This window comes from Hypanus sabinus, chromosome 11 (genome assembly GCF_030144855.1).
Source record: "Hypanus sabinus isolate sHypSab1 chromosome 11, sHypSab1.hap1, whole genome shotgun sequence".
NCBI lineage: Eukaryota > Metazoa > Chordata > Chondrichthyes > Myliobatiformes > Dasyatidae > Hypanus > Hypanus sabinus.
The window spans coordinates 76798381-76823956 of record NC_082716.1 but is presented as its reverse complement, the minus strand read 5'-3'; the positions used below and the strand labels follow the sequence as shown (position 1 = coordinate 76823956).

Sequence of the window (25576 nt, the reverse complement as noted above, 5' to 3'; positions counted from 1 at the left end):
CAATGGAGCAACAGGATTAATGCTTCTTACTGAGTCACGTTAGCCACTGTACACGCTGTGCAACTTACAGTGCGGGAGCTTTGGATCAAGCCTGCTGAGACGAAAAACATGGACATTCAGAAACCCGTGCCAAAACGGAGCCCTCTACATGTAGGAAGCCCAATCGATCAGTTGCCTGCATGCACATGCCTCTTTCTCACAATTAATCTGATACAGTTCACAAGTCAGGAATCAAATGGTTGAGTTTGAAATAACGTTTTCAGCTGCACCTATTTCAATGCAAGGAGTATTGTAGGCAAGGCGGATGAGCTTCGAGCACGGATCAGCACATGGAATTATGGCATTGTACCCATTAGTGACACTTGGTTGCAGGAGGGGCAGGACTGGCAGCTCAATGTTCCAGGGTTCCATTGCCTTAGACATGATTGAGTGGGAGGGACTAAAGGGAAAGAGAATCCAATTACTAGTCAGGGAAAACTTCACAGCGGTACTCTGTCAGGATAAACTGGAGGACTCGGCTAATGAGGGTATATGGGTGGAATTGAGGAACAAGAAAGGGATTACCACATTAATGGGATTATATTATAGACCACCCAATATTTAGAAGAGCAAATTTGTAGGGGGATCATAGACTGTTGCAAGAAAAATAAAGTTGTAATAGGTGATTTTAACTTTCTCCCATTCTGTAAAAGGGCTGGATGGGATAGAGTTTGTCAAATGTGTTCAGTCAAGTTTCCTTAGTGAATATATAGAGGACTCTAATAGACAGAGTGCAATGCGATATCCCGTATTATGGAGTAAGACAGGGCAGGTGACAGAAATGTGTCTTCGGAAAATAATTCCATTAGTTTCAAAATAATTATGGAAAAGGTCTGGTCCACAGGTTGATATTCTACATTAGAGAAAGGCCAATTCCGATTGCCTGAGAAAGGATCTGGCAAGTGTGGATTGGGATAGATTGTTTTCTGGCAAAGGGATGTGGGATGCTGCCAGAAGTGAAATGTTGAGAGGACAGAGTTTGTATGTCCATGTTAGAATAAAAGGCAAGGATAACACGTTTAGGGAATTTGGTTTTCAAGAGATATTGAGGCTCTGGTTAAAAAAAAAGAGACAAATAAAAGTAGTAGGCAGCAAGGAACAAATGAGGTACTTGAGGGCCTCCATCGATCAGCGTCAACCATGGACGTTGCGTCTCAGCTGACTACATGATACGCAAGCCAGGGCAGTATGATATGGAGAGCAAACTGTTGCCCATGTGGCAGGCCACCCCCTCCATGAAATCCAAAAGATGGCAGAGGCTGATACAGTTTGGCACCGGTGGTGTCACCGGTCAGCACTGAACTCAACGCAGGACTGCCTCAGGGACTCCACTTCAGATTTTTCCTCCGGGTTTACTTCTAAAGCCTTCTCCATGAGTGGGTACAGCCGCAAGGCAGCGGAGGTTTGTGATCAGAGTTTTCCTTCTCCTAGTTGAGTTGCCGGCCACGGCTGACAAGTCCCATCTGTCCAAAGTGACTGGTTTTAAGGCAGCAACCTGCCTTTGCCCCTTCTCCTGTCGGTAGAAATTATTCCACTGGGCTTAGGTGCTAAGGCCACAAGTGAAGGCCAGGAGCAGGACTTGGTTGTTAGAGGCTACTTTAGATGCATGCCACTGGGAGTATTTAATAGGTAATGGGAGCTTATCCCCTCTACCGTGCTCATCTATAACAACCTTAAGGAACCTGAGGTACTTCAGAGTAAGAAATACAAGACGGCACTTAAGAGGGAAATCATGAAGACCAAAAGAAGGCACAAGGAGAAAGAGAATCCCAAGGCCACTACAGATATATTAAGAGCAAAAGGACGGCAAGGTCCTTTCAAAGATCAGTGTGGTCGTCTCTGTGTGGAAGTTATGGTAACGCAAAGAGATACCTGGGCTTACTAGTCAATATGGGCGGGGGTGACTGGCAGTGTGAGTGCCACTGTAGGTGAGTGAAGCCTCTGTAGCGAGTCTTTTCGAGAAAGGTCTTCCTGAATCATAGCATCCCTTTTCACAATATGGGATTCCAGAGACAGGTGTGATAGGAATAATGGAAGGATGTGAAATACACCCAACTTCAAAGTGTCAGCTTATAGTTTCCACTGACTTTCAACATCTCCGTTGTAAATGATGATTGATCCTGCAAGTAAGAAATTCAAACATATACAATTTACCAAATTGTCAATAGCTAAAACTGATAAACCAAATCTGTATAAAAATAGCAGTTTCCTGTCCTGACTTCTGAACAGTGTGAGTGACAAAGACCATACAGTTCTCCTTGTGCACAAGTAAGATAAAAATATGTTTGAGTCGTAAGAATGCATGTGTTCGGGCCCAGTTAATTTAATTATTTTATTTTATTATATTATCAGTGATGACATATGCATGAAACTGAAAGAGATGGGGGAGATTTAGAATGGAATTTTTGCACCTGTCTTTAGTTGGGAGATGGACAGAGTCCACTGGGAGAAGTCAGAAGTGAAATCATGGACCATATTCAGATTAAAAAGGAGATGATTGCTATGTTAAGGAAAATTAGGGTGGATTTAGACCCCAGGGACTGACAAGGTGTCTCCATGGACCTTGTGGGAGGCTACTGCAAAAATTGCAGGGGCTCTTACAGAGGTATATAAAAAATAATGACACAGGTGAGGTGCCAGAGAATTGGAGGATAGCTAATATTGTTATGTTGTTTAAAAAAGGCTCTAGGAATAAGCTAAGAAATTATATGATCATAAGCCGGACGTCAATAGTGGGTCAGCTATTCTAAGGGAACAGATATGTCTTATTTGGATTGACAGGGGCTGAGCAAGCATGGGCTAGGCCTTCATATCATGGAGCTGCCTGTTGCAGCCGCCCAGGGGAGAGACGCTGGAGGCACTGCAGTGGGCACACTGGATTAGGGGTTGGCTCCTCCTATCAGTGCTGCCCCCCAGTGTCCGTATGATGGAAGACAAGTTGAATCATGTTCGTCTGTAGCTGCACTGCTATTGGACCGCTGGGGGCTTGCTCTTGCCGACAACGTCCATACACCATCAATCTAAAGGGCATGACACTCAGGTTATATGTTATATTGTTTTCTGTGTGACTCTATGTTTACTGCTAACTTATATTTGTTATGTGGGCCTTATGCTGTGTATGACTGTTGGTACTGTGTTTTGCTTCTTGGCCCCAAGGAACATTTTGTTTCACTGTATCCATGGGTATTTATCTATGGTTAAATGACATTAAACTTGAACTTTATGCATATAGGTCATATCCAGCCAATCTTAAGAGTTTTCAAGGGGTTATCAGGAAAGTTGAAGGAAATTCAGTGGCCATTGTCTACTTGGACTTTAGCAAGACCTTTGACAAGATCCCACCTGGGAGACTGATCAAGAGTTTTAACTGCTTGGCATCCAGGATAAGGTGGTAAATTTGATTCAACGAAGGCAGGAAAAGCCAAAGAGTGGTAGTACTGGAGGCCTGTGACTAGTGGTGAGCCACAGGGATTGGTGTTCGATCCATTATTGTTTGTCATCTACATCAACGATCGGGTAATGTAGTAAATTGGATCAGTAAATTTGCTGATGACACCAAGATTGGAGCCATGATGGAGAATGAGGAAGGCCACTAAAGCGTGCAGTGGGATCTGGAGCAGCTAGAAAAATGGGCTGGAAAACAGCAGATGGAATTTAATGCAGGTAAGTGTGAGGTGTTGCTCTTTGGTGGGTGTGGGGAGGGGCTTCAGGTTAGGGTAGGACTTACACAGTGGACAGTCGGGTACTGAGGAGTGTAGTAGAACAAAGGGATCTGGAACGCAGATTCATAATTCCTTGAAAGTGTCATCACTGGTAGATAGAGTCATAAAGAGAGCTTTTGGCACATTGAGGCCTAATTTAGAGTACTGTGTACAGTTCTGGTCACCTACCTACAGGTGAAAGAGTGAAAGAGTACAAAAAAAATTAACTTGAGAACCTGAGTTCCAGGGAAAGATTGAATAGGTTAGTACTATTACCCTGCTGCATATCTACTATGATGAAGTACTTTGAGAGGTTGGACATAGTCAGAATCAACTCCTGCCTAAACACGAACCTAGACCCTCTGCAATTTGCCTATTGCTAAAATAGGTCTAGAGTAGATGCAATCTCACTGGCTTGTCACTCGGCCTAGAATCATCCGGACAATAGAAATACCTACATCAGGCAGCGGTTTACTATTGCAGCTTGGCGTTCAGTACAATCATACCCTTAGTACTAAGCAACAAGCTCCAAAACCTGGGGCTCTGTACTTCATTCTGTAACTGGCTACTTGACTTCCTTACCAGGAGACTAGTCAGTGTGGATTGGAAATAACATCTCCTCACTAACAATCAATGCTGGTACACCTCAAGGATGTGCACTTAGCTCACTGTTCCATTCTCTTTACACTCACAACTGTATGGCTAAGCACAGCTCAAATGCCTATTATAAATTTGCCAATGATCCGAATATCGTTGGCAGAATTTCAGATGATGATAAGGAGGCGTACAGGAGCGAGATATATCAGCTGGCTGAGTGGTCTCACAACAACAACCTTGCACTGAACATCAGCAAGACCAAGGGATTAGTTGTGGTCTTCAGGAAGGGGAAGTCCAGGAAACACACACACTAATCCTCATCGGGGGATCAGTAGTGGAAAGAGTGAGCGGTTTCAAATTCCTGGGTGTCAACATCTCTAAAGGTCTAACCTAGGATCAAAATATTGATGTGAGTACAAAGAAGGCTGGACAGAGACTATATTTCACTAGGAGTTTCAGGAGAATTGGTATGTCACCAAAGACTCCTGCAAACTTTTACAGATGTACCGTGGAGAGCATTCTAACTAGTTGTATCACCATCTGGTATGGAACAGCACTTTACAGGATCAGTAAATGCTACAGAAAGTTGTAACTTCAGCCTGCTCTAACACGTGCACTAGCCCCCAGCCCCCCCCCCCCAGCATCGAGAGGTCTTCTAAAGATGATACCTCAAAACGGCAGTATCCATCATTAAAGACCCCCATCACCCAGGACATACTCTCTTCTCATCCCTACCAGCCAGGTGGTGGTACAGGAGCCTGGAGGCACACACTCATATTTCAGGAACAGCTTCTTCCCTTCTGCCATGAACACCTCACATTTTCCCCCTCTTTTTGCACTACTTATTTAATTTAGTTTTTATATTTTTTATTGTAATTTATAGTTTATTATTATGCAGTGCAATGTACAGATGCCACAAGACAACAAATGTCATGACATATGCCAGTGATATTAAATCTGATTTTGCTACTTTATTCCTTGGAGCATTAGGGAATGAGGAGAGATTTGATAGAGGCATTAAAACAAATTATGAGAGGTATAGATTGGTAAATACAGGCAGGTTTTTTCCATGCGATTGGGGGAGACTAAAACTACAGGTCATTGATTAAGAGTGAAGGTGAAATACGTAAAGGGAAATGCTTCACTCAGAGGGTGGTGAGAATAAGGAACAAGCACCAGCAGAAGTAGTGAATGCAGGTTCAATTTCAACAGTTAAGATAAATTTGGGTAAGTATATGGATGGGAGGGGCATGGAAGGCTTTGTTCCATGTTCAGGTCAGTGGAACTAGGCAAAGTAATAGCTCAGTAGACCAGAAGGGCCAAAGAGCCTGCTCCTGTGTTGTGGTGCTTCATGAATCTAAGGGCTCACTGCAAATTAATAAACAAGTCATGGAGAAATGTGAATACAAGGTCGATACTGAGGACTCAAAGTATTGCAAGTTCAAATACCTCACATGGTGCTAATTAATAAACATCAAACATCACATAGCAACTGTGCCAGTGTACTAAATTTGTCACAGACATGATATTCAGCTCCCCAGAGTTATTGGCACAATTGGAGGAAAATGTGAGCATGTATCTATTCCCTTTGCTTTCTTTGCCCTCTCTACTTCATTTTTACCTGGAATAAATGATAGCCACATCAGCCTACAGATTTCACAGAAATAAAGGTGTTAAGCTTGCCTCCAGATGTTGGGAGATTATTCTGATCCTCCTGGGAGTGCGGAAACTATCATAATACCATCTGAATGATACAATGCAAGTTTTGACTGTTTGGAAATAAGGAACGTAACATAATACCACAGCAGTCTTGCAAATTATCCTCCACAGTTTTATAGAACTGTTTTGCATCCCAATAATTCTGCAGAGTATATACAGTGTATTTATTGCCCTTTGTCAAAATGACGTTTTTCCTTGCATTACTGCCATATTGCTATTGCTTCTTCAGCTACCTGCTAGTCACACAGCGCAAAGTTGTTGCTGATGGAAACTTTAAGCCTGCATCAAGATCACTGTCAACTCTAATCCACGCAGGTGCCCAGCCGTACAGTAAATGAAATGCTCCCGCGCACATTGCCTTTGTTGCTGCACAGCTTGAACTTTCTTTTACAGAATGTTAATAAAATTTTGAAATTATGCTAACATAATTTTGAAATCTATGTTAGTATAGTCGTGAAGTACCTTATAATTGTGTTCATGAATATAATACATAAATTTTCCAAATAATAAACATATCACCTTTACTTTGAAACATTTTAGCGTTTCAATGTATTTACATTGTCAGTATTTCAAGTTACAACACTGTTACAAATTGTAACAATGAACACAAAATGGAATTCAGTAGCTCATCGTTGATAAACCATCAGTCCACTGAACGCAAACATTTAAACTTTTAAAGCCTGCGTAGGTTTCAGGCCATGTAAACATTTCCAGCTCAGAGCAATGGTTAGACCGTACAGCTGTAAATAAATCAGAGGGAATGTTGATCAAGACATTCTGAATCTAGATTAGTTCATGGTTATCTTTATCATACATCTGCTAAGCATAAGAGGTACTCGCAAAATCTGGAAATCTAGAACAATACACACAATGTGCTGAAGCACACCTCCAGCAGAGTGTGTATCTGCTAAGCATTCCTAGCACAAGGATAATGAATATTGCATTAGGACAATGACCCACGGAATACAAGCAGTAAAAAAATGCTCAAAAGTGCACCAGAGAAGCAAAGAAAGGTGATGACAGGCACCAAAGAAATTATAATGGTGGTAAAGAATTTTGTTTACAAGATGGCGTAGTTAATATTTACAAATGTGATATGGAATTTTTATGTTATGTTTTTAATTTTTGCACTGCAGTCAAGTGCACTAAGTACAATTATATAGTGAATGAAGTTGCAAGATTTTGGCACTCTCCAATGGCAATAATGCGAGGAGGGCATGCCCTGAATAGTGAGGGTTTTTGGTGATGGATTCCGCCTTCTTGAGGCAGCACCTCTTGAAATTGTTCTGAATGGTGGTAGTGGTGGGGTTCTTACCATGTTGAAACTGGGTGAGTCTACAACCTTCTGCAGCCTCTTGCAGCTGTCTGTGCTTGGGACTGTGACGCAACCAGTCAGAACGCTGTTCATCTACAGAAATCTGTAAGAGTCTTAGGTGACATACCAAATCTCCTCAAGCTCCCACTGGCATGCCTTCTTTATCATTGCATCAAATTGTTGGGCCAGGATAGGTCCTCTCACATGTTGACACCCAGAAACTTGAAGATGCCCACCCTTTCCACTGCCGACCTCTCAATGAGGACTGCTGTGTGTCCTCCCAACTTCCCTTTCCTGAAGTCTACAATCAATTCCCTGAGTCTGAGACTGTTTTTGCAGCAACATCACTCAACCATTTGATCTACCGCACTCCTATTGGCCTACTCATCACGATCTGAGATTTGGCCAACAGTAGTGGCATCAACGAATTTATAGAAGGCATTTGAACTGCACCTAGCAACATAGTCATGTGTGTAGATCAGAGCAGTGGGCTAAGCGCATATCCTTAAGCTGCACCCTTACACAAACTGCAGAAGTCTGCATATAACACTTGCTAAAACCTGTAAGAGCTAAACATTTTGTTATAGTCACTTTGATGGCCACTAGCAATGAGGTTTTGCCCTGCTCTGAGATTGCAGCAATTGCCAACCTACAATCAAAGATTCCTTACTGAAGCATAGATATTAAGGAGCTTCAAATTATAAACTGCTTGGACAGAGGGGCATAAATGGCAATCTGAAAAGAACACTTTTCACTCCAACAACACATTCTGCATGAGTATTCTCTGCTCATTTTCCCAATCATACTATATTTCAAGGGAAATGCCTATTAGTGCACTCAGGAACAATTCAGGAAAAAAGATTTCCTGCTTCTGTCACATCTCACTTCAATTCTTATAACTTAAAACAACATTAAAAAGTGCTAAATACTTGTGGAGTCAAAGTGCTAGCTAATTTAAAAAAAACAATCTACAAGCAGTGGATGATGTAATCAATTAGAAATGGAGATGATAGGCTATTTTACCCAATGTTGAACAACTTCATGTTTGCAAGTTTAGGAGAATTAGCTTGAGTACCTATACTCAAGGTGATATCACATGTATTAAAATATCGCTCATGTCTGCTCTGCGAACTTCTGGTCAAATGGTATGATATAAAATTAGCAATTAGGCTAACATTATATCAATCCAATTCTTCCCATAAATGTGCATATGGACAATTGATGCCATTTTTTTTAGCTCTAAGGCCATGCACAGCAGCCTATGAGGTGTTTTAAATGAGTTTACTCAGTCAGATCAGGTCCAAACAGGTCATATTCAACCCTTTAACATACTAAATCAATTTTAAGCTTTTGGACTACAGCAATAGATGAGTTAATAAATTCCAACTTATAACTTAATTGTTCACACATATAAACATAAGTCACACATATAAATCAGGCTGTGTAATCTACACAAGAAGCATAAACTCTAAGTGAGAAATGAAATCCAGCTGGCAATTCTTGCTTTATAAATAACAATAACCAAAACAACACTTTAAAAATTGCTCAATATGAAAAACAGCATTACTTTAACATAAACATGTCTTATTTTCATCAGTGAGAGAAAATTGTCACCAGATGTTATCTGTTTTCTTTGTAGGCTATTGAGTTTGAATGCCTTTTGGGATCTTTACATTTATTAACTGTCCCATCAACTTATGTCACCCTATGAAAGGTTTTTCAGTCACAGCCAATTTGAACGGCAGCTCGAGATAATTCTTCATATATTAAATATTCAGGGTACATTTTAGAATCAGTAGTAAGAGAAGGATTTTCCCCCTCAATCTGTCTGTGTAATTTCTCTGAGAGCAATTTCCAATGAATACACTTAATATATTCATCCTCTTTGGTCCTGCAGTTAACTACTTTTAAACAGATAATTTTCTTTTACAACTTATCACATTATCACATCATGCATTGTATCCTATAATCATAATTTGCTATATTAAGTAATTTTATAATATCTTTTCTTGGCATCCACCAGCAGAAGGAATTTCTCCTTAATAATTTCTGCCCAATACAAACTGATTCCAAAATCTCTTCTAACAGCTGAAGTCAGTCACTTATACAATTCAAGCAAAGCTCATTTCCTCTAGTAGGCTTTAACATTCATCCTGTAAAATTACAGTACAAATTATTTTATAAGTTTATCCATGTGATATACCTCAGGAATGGTTGCAAAAAATGCTATAGTATCCAGAACAGGTGAGGGGTGTTGGTGTTTAAATGCTGGCTGCAACAGTTATTCAAAAGTGGACAAAAACTGAGCTACTGTCTAGCCATTGATTTGAAAAGTTTCAAAGTTCAAACTAAATTTATTACCTTAAGTATGTACATGTCAACATGTACAACCCACAGATTCATTTTCTTGTGAGAATACTTGATAAGCCCATAATAGAATAATTATAATAGAATCAATGAAAGACCACGCCAACTTGGGTGACCAACCAGTGTGCAAAAGTGCACATACAAAAATAAAGAAATAATAATAATAAATAAATAAGCAATAAATATCAAGAACATGGGATGAAGTGTCCTTGACAGTGAGTCCATAGGTTGTAGGAACATTTTAATGATGGAGAAAGTGATGGAGCTCCTGTACCTTCTTCCTGATGGCAGCAGCAAGAAGAGAGCATGACGTGGGTGGTGGATGCTACTTTCCTAAGATAACACTCCATGCACATGTGCTCATGACTGTTGAACCATATCCACTACTTTTAGTAGGATTTTCCATTCGAGGACATTGGTATTTCCATACCAGGTTGTGATGCAGCCAGTCAATATACTCTCTACCAAATATCCATAGAAGTTTTTAAGTTTTCTGATGCCATCCTGTCTCTTTGTAAACTCCTAAGGAAGTAGAGGTGCTACCATGTTTTCTTTGTAATTGCAGTTATGTGCTGTGCCAAGGACAGTTCCTCTGAAATGATAACACCGAAGAATTTAAAGTTGCTGACCCTCTCCATCTCTGATCCTTTGATGAGGACTTGCTTATGTATCTCTAGTTTCCTGCTCCTAAGTCCACTGATCAGCTCCATAGTCTCACTGACACCAAGTCAGAGATTGTTGCTGTAGCACCGGATTTTCAATCTTCCTCATATATGCTGATTCACCACAGGCTTTGATTCAGTCTGTGATAGTGGTGTTGTCAGCACATTTTGAATATGACATTGGTTGCTTCCAGTCAAGATGGCATCAAGATGGCTCCTTTGGCTGACATCTTCCAGACAGCTCACAAAAAAGTCTTTTTTAATTCTTTTATGTCTATTTTTCACCCTACACGTGTTTCTGGGACTGTTAGAGCTTGTGATTTACAGTTTAAAGATTGTTAGAGTATCCAATGCTTTGCTGTCTCCCAGAAGATTCCAGAAAGCGAGCACAAACTTGAATGGCTTCTATGCGAAGAAGCTTCGAGACAAGACATGCGCCAATGTTCAACTCCATTCTGCTGATTAAAGAGTCCATTAATTGCTGACTAAAGCAATGAGGAAGACTGAGACATTGATATGAATGCGTAAAGCAAGCCAGAGTTCAGCGCCGATTGCCTTCCTTTTGATTGCTGCTGAGAAGGAGTCTGTGAACAGCCTATTGCTGTGTGGCTCGCTGTGGCAGGTGGGTAGGCCTCTCTGCCTCGAATGGTGATTTCGAAGGATGGTGTTTATGTGTTCTGTGCTTATGGATTGGACTATTGTGTTTATGAACTGTGGACTTTTTTCAAACTTAAGGTTTTTAATATTCAGTGTATTTTTAAAATTTCCTATTCCATTTCCATTTTGTTGTAAGAGGGGAGGATGCTTGAGGATTGATGTCCTGTTAGTGTTCTTTTAGTTTTTTGTAGGAGGGGTTTGTTTTTTGGGGGTTGGTCCCTGCTCCATTTTGTGTGGGGGGGGTAGGGGATTTTGGGGGTTGATGATCTGGAGAAGACAAAATTTCAGAGTGTATATGGATACGTGCTTTGATAATATAGGAATCTTTAAACCTCTGAACTGCGCTTAGCCACACAGTCATAAGTGTAAAGCGTAGAGCAGGGGTCTAAGTGCACAGTCTTGTGAAGCACCTGTGCCGATACAGATCGTGGAGGAGATGTTGTTGCCAGTCTGAATTGACTAGGAAATTGAGTATCCAATTGCACAAGCAGGTACAGAGGTCAAGGTTTTGGAGCTTACTGATTAATTTTGAGGGGATTGAATGTGGAGCTGTAGTTGATAAAGAACATCCTGATATAGGAATCTCTGCTGTCCAAATGTTCCAGGGTCGACTGAAGAGCCAATGAGATGGCATCTGCCGTGAACCTGTTGTGCTGGTAGAGAAATTAAAACAGATCCAAGTTGCTTCTCAGACAGGAGTTTATATGTTTCATCACCAAGGTCTTGAAACGCTTCATCACAGTGGATGTAAGTGCTACTGGATAATAGTCATTGATGCAGGTTACCACATTCTTCTTGGGCACCGGTACTGACCTTTCAAAAAAGAGCAATAAATACACTGTATATGCTCCCCAGAGCTATTCCCACACTCTGGAGGGGATACAAAACTATCTTATAAAACTACAGAGGATAATTTGCTGGACTGCTATGACATTATACAACATTCCTAGCTCCTTGTTTCCAAACGGGCAAATAATTGATCAGCACAGGTCTTTAGTACTTGGCCAGGTACCCCGTCTGGGCCAGATACTTTTCATGTGTTCACCTTCCTGAAGGCTACTTGGACACTGGTCCCAGAGACTGAAATCACAGGATCATCAGTGGTTGTGGGAGTTTGTGGTGGTTGTTCTATGTTTTGACAGTCAAAGTAAGCGTAGAGTTCATCTGGAAGTAAAGCCCGTAGTCACCTATATCAATTAATTTTACTTTGTAAGAGGTGATAACATTCAAGCCTTGCCGCAACTGTCGAGTACCCTTTGTTGATTCAAGTTGAGTCTGGAATTGAAAATTCACCTGTGACATTGCTTTCCAGAGATTGTAAATGGGCCTCTTGTAAGTTTTTTGGTTACCAGACTTGAATGCCTCTGACCTGGCCCTCAGATTGCAGATCTCATGGTTCATTCAGGGCTTTTAGTTGTGGAAGACTCTGAATGGTTTTGTGGGACACATTCACCTACAAGTGTTTTTATAAAGTCCGTGACAACCATTTGTACTTTTTCAGATCCAGAGATGAATGCTCGAGCATGGCCCAGTTTACTGACTCGATGCAATCCCATAGCCAATCCTCTGCCACCCACGACCACCTCCTTGTTGCCTGAATCTCCAGAGGTTTGCTCTTTAGCCTCTGCCTGTATGCAGGTAGGACAGCCAAGTGATCTAATTTCTTGAAATGTGGTCTGGGCATGGAATGGGAGGCATTCCTCATCTTAGTGTAATAGTGTTCAAGTGCATTGGAACCTCTGGTGCTTCTGGTTATATGCTGATGGTAACTGAGCAAGGACTTTGTCAAACAAATCTGGCTGAAGTTCCATGACACTGATTTGAAATTCATTGGGATGGATTGTTCCTCACTTGGAGATGGCACCATGCAGTATCTCAAGCCTTGATTATAGTCGGGCGCTGGTGGTATGTAATCCCTGATAAGGATCACAGATAAGAATTCCTTAAGTAAGTAGAATGGACAGCATTGGATCATTAGGTGTTCAAGGTTGGGGGAACACAAGTTTGACAAAATCGCCACATTGGAGCACCACTCAGAGTATATCTTGAAACACACACTTCCACCTTTTCCTATTCCGAATCAGCAGTTTGGCCCATCCTGTGAATCAAGAAGCCTTTGGTCTGATCACTGTATCTGATGTACTGGGAGTAGTAAGCCATGTCTCAGTTAAACATAGAACAGGACAATGTCTCATTTCCCTCTGACACAGCTCAATTTTGTTCTCCAGCGACTGGGCATTTGCTAACAAGATGCTTTTTTGAGGCAGTATCATTCCTCTGTGTTTCAGCCTGGCTTGGAGTCACCCTCCCCCACTCACCCCTGCCTCACTTCCAGCCATGGCAATGAATCTTTGACCGCTTAAAAAGTGGACCTGCTTGCTTGCAAGTTAAGTCCACAGAGTTCTTCAGAAGATCATGAAATCAGCAGTTCATTAAGACAGTTTAAAAGTACATTGGTTAAAGAAAAATTACATGCTGCAAGTTGCAGTGAGAGTAATTCAGAAGAAGTATATTTAGCAGTATTACACATAGCCCACAGAATATTGCTGTGGTTCACCGGTGACATTTTGTTTTACTTACACTTGATATCTCTATTCATAACACTAGGATCCTGTAATTTTAAATTTTCATGCTTGTAATGTGGTGCTAACTTGTACAATATAATCTGTAGGCAAAAAGGCAACCATATTGGGAAAAGAAATAATGAAAAAAGTGGACAAATTTGACAAAGTTGATGTAACTCTATTCCCAATCAAGTTCTTCCTAAGTGCAGTTAGCACTGTAGAATAGTTAAACATCAATCTATTTGACCACAGTGAAGTTCCACAAATCCAATAGTGCAAATGACCAAATGGATAATTTTAGGTGCTTAAGGTACATTAAATATTTAAAGATCACCCCTGCAGTTACCACAACGCAATGTTTCATATGCAACCATTAGGATCTAGTCATCTGAATAAAACTATGACATGGATTTTAGAGCAAGTTCTCAGTGACAAAAGCTATTGATGTTAAGACATACACTAAAAGAAACCATACCTTAGCTCCACAGTCAGCTCCCTGTTTCACACAAAAGCCTATGAAGACTGGATCGGCAACTTTAACAAGAATATTGTCCACACAATACACATGAACATAAGCAATGCCTCGGCTTTCCATATCCTCCACAATCTTCTGATTTCCAAGGGCACGGTAAAGTCCTCCATTTCCATCTGCAAAACCAGAATTTATGTATATCAACAGTCTTGAAAAATTTAAACTATGAACTTCAAATTCTGTTTAATTTTGAACCAATTTGTTTACATTTAAGAAGTGGGGCATTACAAATCAACCAAGGCAAAAAAATGTTGTAAAATCTTTAATCAGCCATTCTACAATGCCATTAAATTAATGCTTGGAGTGTTGTTCAGCATTGTGGGCTTAACTGTAAATATCTAAATGCAGATCATCTAATCAGTACCTCTTCTTCTCACCTGTAATAACATTCTAATCTAAACCCAACCCTTTCGTTTAAGCGTCTTTTCCAACTAGCCCTCTCCTAACTTGTTCTCAGTTTACCCCAGCGCTAATAAACTATCACCTACCAGCTTTAGAAATGGAAGATAGTCTGCAATCCAAAAAATAAATAGTTGTTTTTTTTGGGCAAGGAAGATGGCAGATGAAATGAGGTAGGCATTCATTATCTGATGATCTGCAACAGATAGTGAGCAATAATTCTGATCCAAATTAGCATGCATATCAGATTATTTTTGTTTTAAAACCGACCTGGTGCCATTGAAATTTTACTTTTTCCTTCAAGGATCGCCTTCCCATCAAAAGTCATAGCTGGCAACATTCCCTGTTGGAAAAAGATGATATTTTCCTTTTGTAGACCAAAGTAATTGTATTTAACAAAAAACTCCTTTGTAGATTCCATTGTCCGGCCACTAGTCATAATATACCTAAAGAAATTCAAAAAAGGGATTTTAAAAAAGGCAAATAAAGCAAAAAAACAAAAATACAAGTTGTTAGATCAACTTAAAAATGGTTTGAACAGAAATATACATCTGCACATTATAGTTATACTTGAGTGGAGGAAGAATAGCAGAGATACTACAAAAACAAAACTGTTTCATAAACAAAAATAATTGGGTAGAAATCACGCTCCCTCTAGAAATCCCTAGAATGTATTTCTATATACACAGTATAAAACTGGCTAATCCAACAAGAAAAATGTTCTAAAAACAAGGAACAGAGTGCCACATAGTGGAGAAATAATTTATTACCAATAAAAGCTGTTCACTTTTTTGGATCAATGAATGCAAACTATGTATATTAGTGGTTAGTTTGGTGACCCCACCCAGGAAGAAAACAAAAAAAAAGCAAAATTTGTAATAAATTTGATTGAAAACCCATTATTTTTACCCTTGAATCATTCAGAAAATATTTAACTGCACATTTCTTGACTGAAACCATATGAAGTTGAGTCATTGCTGTGCTGAATCCCAGGAAGCAAGTCAGTTTCGATGCAGTCCAAGTACAGTAACACAACATGAGTCAGAAGCAAGAGAAACAGGATAGAGGGCACATGTGCTTCCTTGTGAGTTCAGGTACACACGAGATTAAGAACCTGATGTGATTGATTGCCCCAAACCACTACAATAATGGCTTCATCAAGGGGTTATGACTGCAGCACTTTCAACAGGTGCTTAATATAGAAATGCTATGACTTTCTGGATATTTGTGAACAAAAACAGAATGACAGAATGATGAGTCTGGCAGAAACTATGGGAAAAATATTGATGTTCCACAGGACATCCATTCATTTCTTCACTTTCTTTCTGCAGGGTCTCCTCCTCCAAGAGCAAGTGGGAAAATGCAGATCATATAGTTTCAGATTCAAAGTTATATAGCAGAATTACAGACCTTTCAGCCCCAATTCATCCATGCAACCAAGATGTACGTCTACACCAATCTTACTTGCCTATGTTTGGCCCTCTGAACAGTTCCTCTCCATGTATCTGTCCAAATATATTTTACATATTGTACTGGTTTCTACTTCTACAACATCGTTCCACCCTCCGTGCAGAAAAATTTGCCACTCAGATTCCCTTTAAATCCTCCCCAATCCACCTTAAACTCATGCTTTGGACTCTCCTACCCTGGAGAAGACTTACTATCCTCAAAAGTTTATATTTTCCTTTGCTCAAGGAAAAACAGGCCAGCCTATCCAATCTCTCTTTATACCACAAGCCCTCCAGTTCAGGAAACATTCCTGTGAATCTATTCTGCAATTTCTCGTAATCACAGCATTCTTGTAAGGTGACAACCTGAAATGCAACTTACTAATCAATCTGTCAGTAAATATAGAAATGGCTGCTGCACATTGAGTGATGTTACAAGTCTAATGCCACACCAACATCTGATTTGCCCTAGTAAATTGTCCAGAAATGCCTAAGCCAATTTCCTCATGGTCATTCCTGTCCCAAAATGAACGCTAGAGCTATCTTGCACACATTAAACAGATTTTTTATGCAATTTGTGTACAACAATCTTGCACAGATGAATTCATATCTAAACTCAGTTTTCATTTGTGTAAACTTGACCGATAAATATCAATTGGGTTAAGCTGTTGGTAAACACTGATAGACAATTTGCTACCAAAGTTTAACTTAAATAATTGCAAATCTGCTGCTTTAGTATTCAGACCATCTATTCAGCAGCCTCTTTCTCTTATCTAGAAAAACAAAGCTATTCAACAGGCTTCTGTTCTAAACCCAAGCCCCCTTTTTTAAAGTTTATTTTCCATCAAGCCCTCTTCTAACTTGTTCTCAGTTTACTCCAGCCCTAATAAACTGATAACTAGTCTTCCATTATAACTTCCCTAGGTAGTTCAATTACTTCAGACGTTGTCTAGCTTCATATTCCAAACCAATGCTTCTCCCTCTCCTTACAAATGCCACCTGTAACCTTACAAGATGAATTTCAACTCGATCTTCCTTTCTCTCCAAGCAAAAAAACTGTACTAATTAATGTCTTGTTGTCTCCAATATAAATGCTTAACTTCACTGCAGCCTTACTATTGAAATCTCTCCACTTGATTAATACTGTTGTACATAACAGTATTGTACATAAACAGACAAGACCATCTCTAGTACCGTTGAACACTATCCATATCTCTGTAACACTAAACCATACAATCTTCCTCCAGTGTATGTTGTCAGTGGAGCAGTCCTCATATTCCACCACCCACCCCCCAACATTCTGGACTATCCTAGCACAGCAACAGCAGACCAAGCAATGACTTCTCTTCCTGCACTGGAGATATCAATGATCCATCCTTTTCTCTCCATCTATATGCAGATTAACCTTATATGATGACCATAGCCCTCATATTTTGATTATAACAGATTACACCTTGGATCATTTTTTCAATTCTACAATAATTGCTGCCACAGCATTTATCAAATATCTATCTCTAGATGAGGCATTATTTTCTAATCTTCCTCCTCCTTCTTGAAGATACATAACTGCTCCACATGCTGACAAAGTAAATCCTGAAATAATGTCATCAGATAAAGTAGCAACACAAACTCAAATTTTGGCCCAGGGCAAATTCCACGTTTGACCGTACAAGGCAATCATACTATGTACATGATACAATAGGCCTCACTGCCTTAGCTTTCCACCACAATGGAGTGTGAAGATCAGGGGAGAAGAGAGCAGAGGAGCGGACTGTAGAGGCTGCTGAGTGGACTGCCGGGGAAGGGTTTGATAACAGACTGAGATTTAGGAAGGGGTGAGGTTTAAGGCCCCAGCAATATAGACAGTGAGTAAGACAGACTAGCTGGGGGATGATGTGTTCAGTGAAAGTCAAAAGATTAAAAAAAAATTCACCCTTGGAACTCTTTGGCTATGACAATGCAAGACCCAGTGTTTTACACAAAGCCAAGGCTGTCCTCAGACATATGGTTAAGGTTCACTTCAATTGTGAGGTATAATTTTGCATTACATGTTGTCAAAAACTATTGCACACTCTAAAGCATTTACTGTATGCTCACGTCCCCAACCTCCATGTACGCAGGCAAAGGTTTTAACCTGTTAGAAAAACTTAGAAAACCTACAGCACAATACAAGCCCTTCAGCCCTCAAAGTTGTGCCGAACACGTCCCTACCTTAGAAATTACTAGGCTTAACCACAGCCCTCTATTTTTCTAAGCTCCATGTAACTATCCAGGAGTCTCTTAAAAGACCCTAACGTATCTGCCTTCACCACCGTTGCTAGCAGCCCATTTCATGCACTCACCACTCTCTGCGTAAAAAACTTACCTCTGACATCTCCTGTGTACCTACTCTGCAGCATCTTAAACCTGTGTCCTCTTGTGGCAACCATTTCAGCCCTGGGAGTTGTCTACTGAAATAGCCTCTACTGTCGTGTATTTAATATCTCAGTAATTTTTGAGTAACCTTGTAAATAAATTGTTTGATTCAACACTCTTATGTTGTTCATAAAATTCATTATGATTATATGTAAAAATAGGTGAATTACATGTCATGATGCGACCACATGATATGTGCGCGCCTTGCTTAAGCAGGAAGTTAAACTCATATTTTGCACTTACGTGTTTTCCTTTTAATTAATGTTTTGGAGTTACAAAACATAACTTCTACCTTGACAATAGGTCAGGCACCATTGAAGTAAAGCAAATTTATACCAAAAAGCTGTGACTGAATCAATTTTGTCCATGACAAACTGAATATAACATATATATAGGTGGCTAAAAGTACTACAGTGGGTAGGGATACTGACCATGGAATTGTGCATTTATGTCCAAATTGCTTCGAAGCCATTTGCTGAAGTTTCAAAATGCGTTCAGCTTGAATTTGAAAGAGAGTTTTTTGTGACAATAAACCAACACTGTACATCCCTTTAGGAAAGGTTACTCCAAGACGTGTTCCCTGTCCACCAGCCAAAAGCAGCACAGCTACTTTACTTTGTGAAATTTGAAGGAGACCTGAAAAAAAGTAAGACTTCTGTTAATAAATTAGTATGTTTTTGTTAGTATTTTAGACCATAAGACATAGGAACATTACTAAGGACTTCCAGCACCCAGGGCATGCCCCTTTCTTACTGTTACCATCAGGTAGGAGGTACAGAAGCCTGAAGGCACACACAGCGATTCAGGAAAAGTTTCTTCCCCTCTGCCATCCGATTCCTAAATGGACGTCGAATCCTTGGACACTACCTCACTTTTTTTTTAATATACAGTATTTCTGTTTTTTGCACATTTTTTAATCTATTCAATATATGTATACTGTAATTGATTTATTTCTTTATTGTTATTATTTTTTCTCTTCTATACTATGTATTGCATTGAACTGCTGCTGCTAAGTTAACAAATTTCACATCACATGCCGGTGATAATAAACCTGTTTCTGATTCTGAAATACTGCTATGCCAGAGTTTCTTTTCTCCCTATTAAATTTCAAGTTGAACTCAATCATATTACGATCATGGTCTCCTAAGGGTTCTTTTACCTTAAGCTCCCTGAGCGCCTCCAGTTCATTACATAACACCCAATCCAGATCCCCTAAGAGGCTCAACAGCAAACTATTCTAAAAACCTATCTCTTCAGCATTCAACAACTCATACTCTTGAGATCTATTACCAACCTGATTTTCGCCAATCGGCCTGCATGTTGAAATCTCCCATGACAATCAATCATAACCTTGCCCTTTTGACATGCCTTTTCTATTTCCTGTTGTAATCTGTGGTCCATATCTCAGCTACTGTTGGGAGGCCTGCATATAACTGCCATCAGGGTCCGTTTTACCCTTGCAGTTTCTTAACTCAACCCACAAAGATTCAACATTTTCTGATATTATGTCATCTCTTTCTACTGATCTGATGCCATTCTTTACCAGCAGAGCCACACCACCCCCTCTGTCTACCTTCCCATCCCTCCAATACAAATCCCTTCAATTTTCATAGCTTGTTTACTGCTTAAAGCTACCTCAGAACCTGAAGGAAACTGGATATAAAATGGATAAAAGAACAATAATGGGGTGAAATACTGCAGGCAGAGCCAAACTGTTTTTGGTGGTTGGAAGCCAACATATTCCCAAAGACAGGGGTGTAATATGACTGGAAAATGGAAGGTAAATAAATGCTAAGGAAAGCAAAAGGTCAAGCATGCAGAATTTTTTAAAAATCTGATAGTGTAGAATAAAGCTGTGTAAGGTTCTTGGAACAATATAAGGGAATTTCAGGCCTAAGTAAGCATATGTTCTTTCCCCCTACTTAGCTAATTGAGAAAGATGCACTTGGATAACTATTCATCAGCTCTAACATGTTAAGAAACAGCCCAATAAGCTTCAAGTTGACTTCCCTAGCTGCTACAATTTAAAGTTTGTGTCCAAATGTTCTCAGTTGAAGACAGGTAAAATATACAGTGCTTTGAAAACTACTCAGTCCCCACAACTATGTATTTTCACATTTTATTGTATCATTTTCTAAATTTAAAGTATACTGAAGTAAGACTTTTTGACCTAATCTACAAAACAGTGTACATCATCCCAAATCAAATGAAAAATTCCAAACTTGTCAATGTATTACTAAAAATTAAAAACCAAAATTATGAGGCTGAAAAGGTAATCAACCCTGTGTAATTACTGTGCTAATTTTCCTCAGATGCAATATATTGTCTTACCAACTCCCACAATTTGTTAATGTGGAAAATTAGAAGATCACCTGTTTTCAATGAATTCATAAAATAAGTATCCCTTTTCTTAGGGTAAAGTCTAACAGGTGCTGATAGGCTAAGTGGGAATGGACTGAGTTTGGGGACAGCTTGGTAAAGTGGTGGTTGATATTGTTGGCTGTGAAATGTGTTGGGATGTTGGGAAATCGTGTAGGTTCAGGTACGGGGAGGATCTGTAAATGGAGGGTTTGGGTGAGTGGGTTGGTGGGAGGAGGTGGAATGAAGTTGAATCTAGATCTGGAAAAAGAAGCATGATATTGGAATGGTTTCAAGTGATGGAGAGGAAGGGTGAGATATTTTGAATAAAAGGAAAGAAGACTTCAAGGTATTGTTTAAATTTGACCCAGAACAGCCTTTTATCTATCCCATTAAATTAATTACAGATTTGATATCTGCTATAGGGAATCAAGATTGTGTGTGCTTGAAGAGGAGGTACTGTGTTAATTGCTTGTAAGGATGAGAAGGCATGATGTTTGAAGATGTTACTTAATACAAAGATAATATCTATGTTGCCTAATGAAAATAGAGGTATAATAGGTGTTATAATGGGTGTTCTGGTGAAGATTTTGATAAAAAAGGTTAAATCTTACTTATTGGAAGGTTAAGGAAGTAAACTGCATTATGTAGGCAGCGCTAAATTAAGCTCTAAGGGGAGCCATATCTGTAGTTCAGTGTCCTTATGAAGGTACATAACTGGATTAAGAGTATTGCAGTAGGATGTGAGAAGCCTGATTTCTGATGGTCAAGACGTTAAGAAGTTTATTTCTGATGTATCAAACCCATCTGATGTTGTACATATCCAGTTCTTCTTTGTAGGATTATATCGTAATCAGATGCAATAGGTTAGTTAGTAGAGGGGGTGGTGTTGCAAGGAAAGGGACAGGATGTAGATTTGCAGATGTGAATGTAGTGTATGAGGCACTTGAGGTATTTGATTCAATAGGTAGGGCTATTAAAGTGGTAGATTTTTGCAACCCTTGCAGAAAGATTTCAATTGATTTGTTGTGAAGTGTATATAGCTATCTTAGTGAAGGGTTGCAAGGTGTGAAGATTTTAACATACTTAGTTCACTGTGGGGTTTGTTCATGGAATGATAATGGTTTGATTATCAAAGAATATTTCCCATCTTGAGTGTCTTAATGATGGGAGGGGTATGGAATTTAATGCTCACTGTAGTTCTGAAACTGCTATAGATTTAACTTTAGTTCTGAACATTCTGGCTGGAAATTAGGGGTGAGAAGAAGGTTATATAATTTGGAGTTTTTTTTATCTGGATAGCCTATGCAGGTAAGGGTAGGTAAAATGTATTCGGGGGAGAGAGGGAGAACGGGACTCCACAAGGTGGTATTTGTAGTCCATTATGGTTTAATATCATGATAATTAACATTTTCTGAGATGAGTACTAGGGTGGATAAATCACTTCCTGCAGATGATGGAGCTTTATGTATTAGAGGCATGAATTTCAATTTAGCTGTATACAGGGGGCAATTAGTGATTAATAAGGTTGAACAGTGGGCAAATAGATGGAGCTTTAAGCTTTCAATAGCTAAAACCTGTTGTGTGTTTTACAAAGAGGATCAACAGACCTGCACTTGATTTGAAATTATATGATCAAACTTCTAAAGAAATGTCAGTGCTAAGATTTGATTGCATGTGGCTGGATAGTAAGCTGACATGGAAGCACTGAATCAGTAAAATAATTGATAAAGGGTCATTAAATATCTTGGGTGTCTATGAAATTATTCTTGGGATGCTACACAAATCTCTGGCCATTTATATTTGTTTAATTAGATCTGTACTTGATTACGGCTGTGTGGCTTGTGGATCAGTTTCATCTTCAAATTTAAGGTGTTTGGATGGAATGCATGCACAGGCTTTAAGACTGTGCCGTGGTGCAGTAAGGTTGTCTCCTATTTCGGCTTTACTGGCTGAAATGGGACAATTGTCCTTGCAGTTATAGAGGCTGAAGTTGATGTTAACATACCAGATTAATTTGTGGGGGCAGAGAAATGAACACCCAGTTAAAATGTGTTGGAGGTCTGTTGGGAACATCACAAGAAAAGGATTTTTAGTTTTGGGTGGCTGGGTTCTTATTATGCTGGGAATATGGGTTAGCTGGATTATGTAATATGCCCCATTGTAGATCCTGATATGCCTGAGTCTGTTGGTTCGTCAATATTAGGGAAAATTGCTGCGATATATTAACCATTTTTTTTAAACCAATGGATCAAAAGATAATTTAACTGGGAAAGTTGGTGTGGCTATTTTTGTGCCTGAAATACAGGTAATAGTATTAAAGAAATGTCTTGCTAACCATTTATCAGTATATACAGCAGAATCGGTTACCATCTTTTTGGGCTTAGAGTATAGAGGAAATTTTTCCTTGCAAAGTTGCAAATCGTTCAGATTTTTTTCCCTTAAACAGATCATTCTAGCAGTAGGTCCGATTTACTTCCGGAAGCTCTTCAAAGTTTATTTCATATTCGAAGTATTGATTTACATGTCCACCGCACTTAAAGCGGTTGAGGGGAATGAGTGGTTTGATTGTTGGGCCGAAAAAAGCTGTTAAAAGTTCAACTGTGGAAATAGACCTTCCACTTAGCAAATCAGAAGCTAAGGGGATAATGGGCAGAAGGGAAAATACCTTTACAGAATACATAAAGCTGTTAAGATTGATGGGAGAGGGAGGTAAAACAAGAAGGGAAGGAATAGTATTGACTTGAATTAGTATTGGGTGTACTGGGCTTAATTATTCCTTGTTTTTTGTTGAAAAACATCACTGGGGTGTGTAGGTTTTGTTTTCATTATGAAACAGCTGAACACGTTCTTTTACAATGTGAAGCATACAAGGTTGAAAGATGGCAAATGCAGGCTGTGCTAATATCTTTGTGGGTTGACAGTTTTCATTTGGAAAAACTTGGTTATGGAAGTTAATTTATTTCAAATTAATTAATTTAATTCTTCCATTATTTACAATCTATAGGGCTTTTGGGGTAACTTAGTTTTCCTTTGATAAAGGAATAGTAGGGGTTTTATTTCGCAACTTTCTACACAACACTCCAGTCCAGTTGGTGGTAATGCACCAAGTTGGAATGCCAACTGCCATTACAAGTCAGAAGAAGGTCCAATGGTATGGTATGGTAGAATTTCAACAGACCAAAACAAAATGAAGGCAAAAAGGCATTCAAGACAAGTCAAGGAAATTATGACAGAGAAGCACAAATCTGGATAAGGGTACAAGACCACTTCAAAGGCACTGAATGCATCTTGGAGCCCAGTGCAGTCCATCGTGGAAAAACGTGAAACCACCGCCACACTGCCTTGATCAGCTCACTCCTCTAAACCTAGTCACTGGAGAAGAGTGGCTCTTGTAAGCAAGGCAATGGTGATACCAACAGTCACTCTGAGTGAGCTGAAGAATCAATGGTTGAATTGAAGATGAAGTTCATCGCTCTACAATCTCAAGGAATTGCATATGAGGCATTTCTTGAAGAGTGCCAAGGAAGAAACCCTGACCAAAAAAGTAAAATATTGCCTGCAAAGTTGGAAAGTTTCATTAGAAGATACTGTAAAGATGTAGAAGAAGGTCTTGTGGTTGGATGAGATGAAAGTAGAACTTTTTGGCCTCAACACTAAGTGGTACTGCAGCAGGAAGTGGAAACCTAGTCAGGATTGATGGGAAGATGAATGCTGCTAAATGCAGGAAGATCCTGGATAAAAACCTGCTGGTCTTTGCCAGAAAGTTTAAACTGGGGAGGAAGCTCGTCTTTCAGCAGGACAACAACCCTAAGCAAACCGCCAGTGGAGTAGCTTCAACAGAAGAAAATTGATGTCTGAGTGGCCTAGTCAGATTCATGACCTTAACCTGATCAAACGTTTCTGGCAAGACCTCATTATTGCTGCCATTGTGGTTCCTCAACTAACCTGACACAGCAATAGGCAAACCTTGCTACATCACGTTGTGCAAAGCTAATACGAGGGGTGATTGATAAGTTCGTGGCCTACAGTAGAAGGAATCAATTTTTTTTTAAAAACCTAGCACTTTTATTTTACAACACTGTCCCCTCCTACATTTACACACTTAGTCCAGCGGTCGTGGAGCATACGGATCTTGGACCTCCAGAAAGTGTCCACAGCGGGGGTGATTGATAAGTTTGTGGCCTACGGCAGAAGGAGATGAGTTATACAGCTCTCATTACATGCACATGCAGGTCAAATCTGAGTGATAATGCAGAAAGTTGGAAGTTAATAACTCATCTCCTTCTACCTTGGGCCACGAACTTATCGATCACCCCTGCTGCGGACACTTTCTGGAGGTCCAAGATCTGTATGCTTCACAACTGCTGGACTAAGCGTGTAAATGTAAGAGGGGTCTATTTTGCTAAATATGCTAGGTTTTCTGAAATTGACTCCTACCTTAGGCCACAAACTTATCAATCACCCCTCATAGTCTTATCCAAACAGACTACTGACTGTAATAGCTGCGAGAGATGGTTGAATTAAGTAAGTACTGAACAAAGGGGGATGAATAATTTTGAATTGCAGACATTTCAGTTTCTGAACTTCTAGTTGTTTATGCTTAACAATTTCTCTTTTTTTGGTTCTATTGTGGGGGGAAGGAGCATGTGATTCTCAATAAAAATTCTCATTTTAATTAATATCTCTGATTGTAATACATTTATGTGAACAAAGGGTTAGGGCTGCATACTTTTTCAAGGCACTCTAAGCAATTTCTATTTTTAAAAGAGAAACTTCCAATCTGACAAGATATTCTCTCAG

At 39.6% G+C, this 25576-nt stretch overlaps 1 protein-coding gene across 2 annotated transcripts in view; it reads right to left on the bottom strand.

Annotated features, from left to right (window-relative positions):
• uap1 (UDP-N-acetylglucosamine pyrophosphorylase 1) overlaps positions 1 to 25576 on the bottom strand; it is a 55002-nt gene that overhangs the window by 17169 nt on the left and 12257 nt on the right. For both annotated transcript variants that reach the window (XM_059984744.1, XM_059984743.1), the window contains exons 2-4: positions 18847 to 19051; positions 14823 to 14998; positions 14097 to 14269 (exon numbers count right to left, since the gene is read on the bottom strand). In XM_059984744.1, coding sequence (XP_059840727.1) covers positions 14097 to 14269; positions 14823 to 14998; positions 18847 to 19051 — 554 coding nt within the window. The remainder of the gene's footprint in view (positions 1 to 14096; positions 14270 to 14822; positions 14999 to 18846; positions 19052 to 25576) is intronic.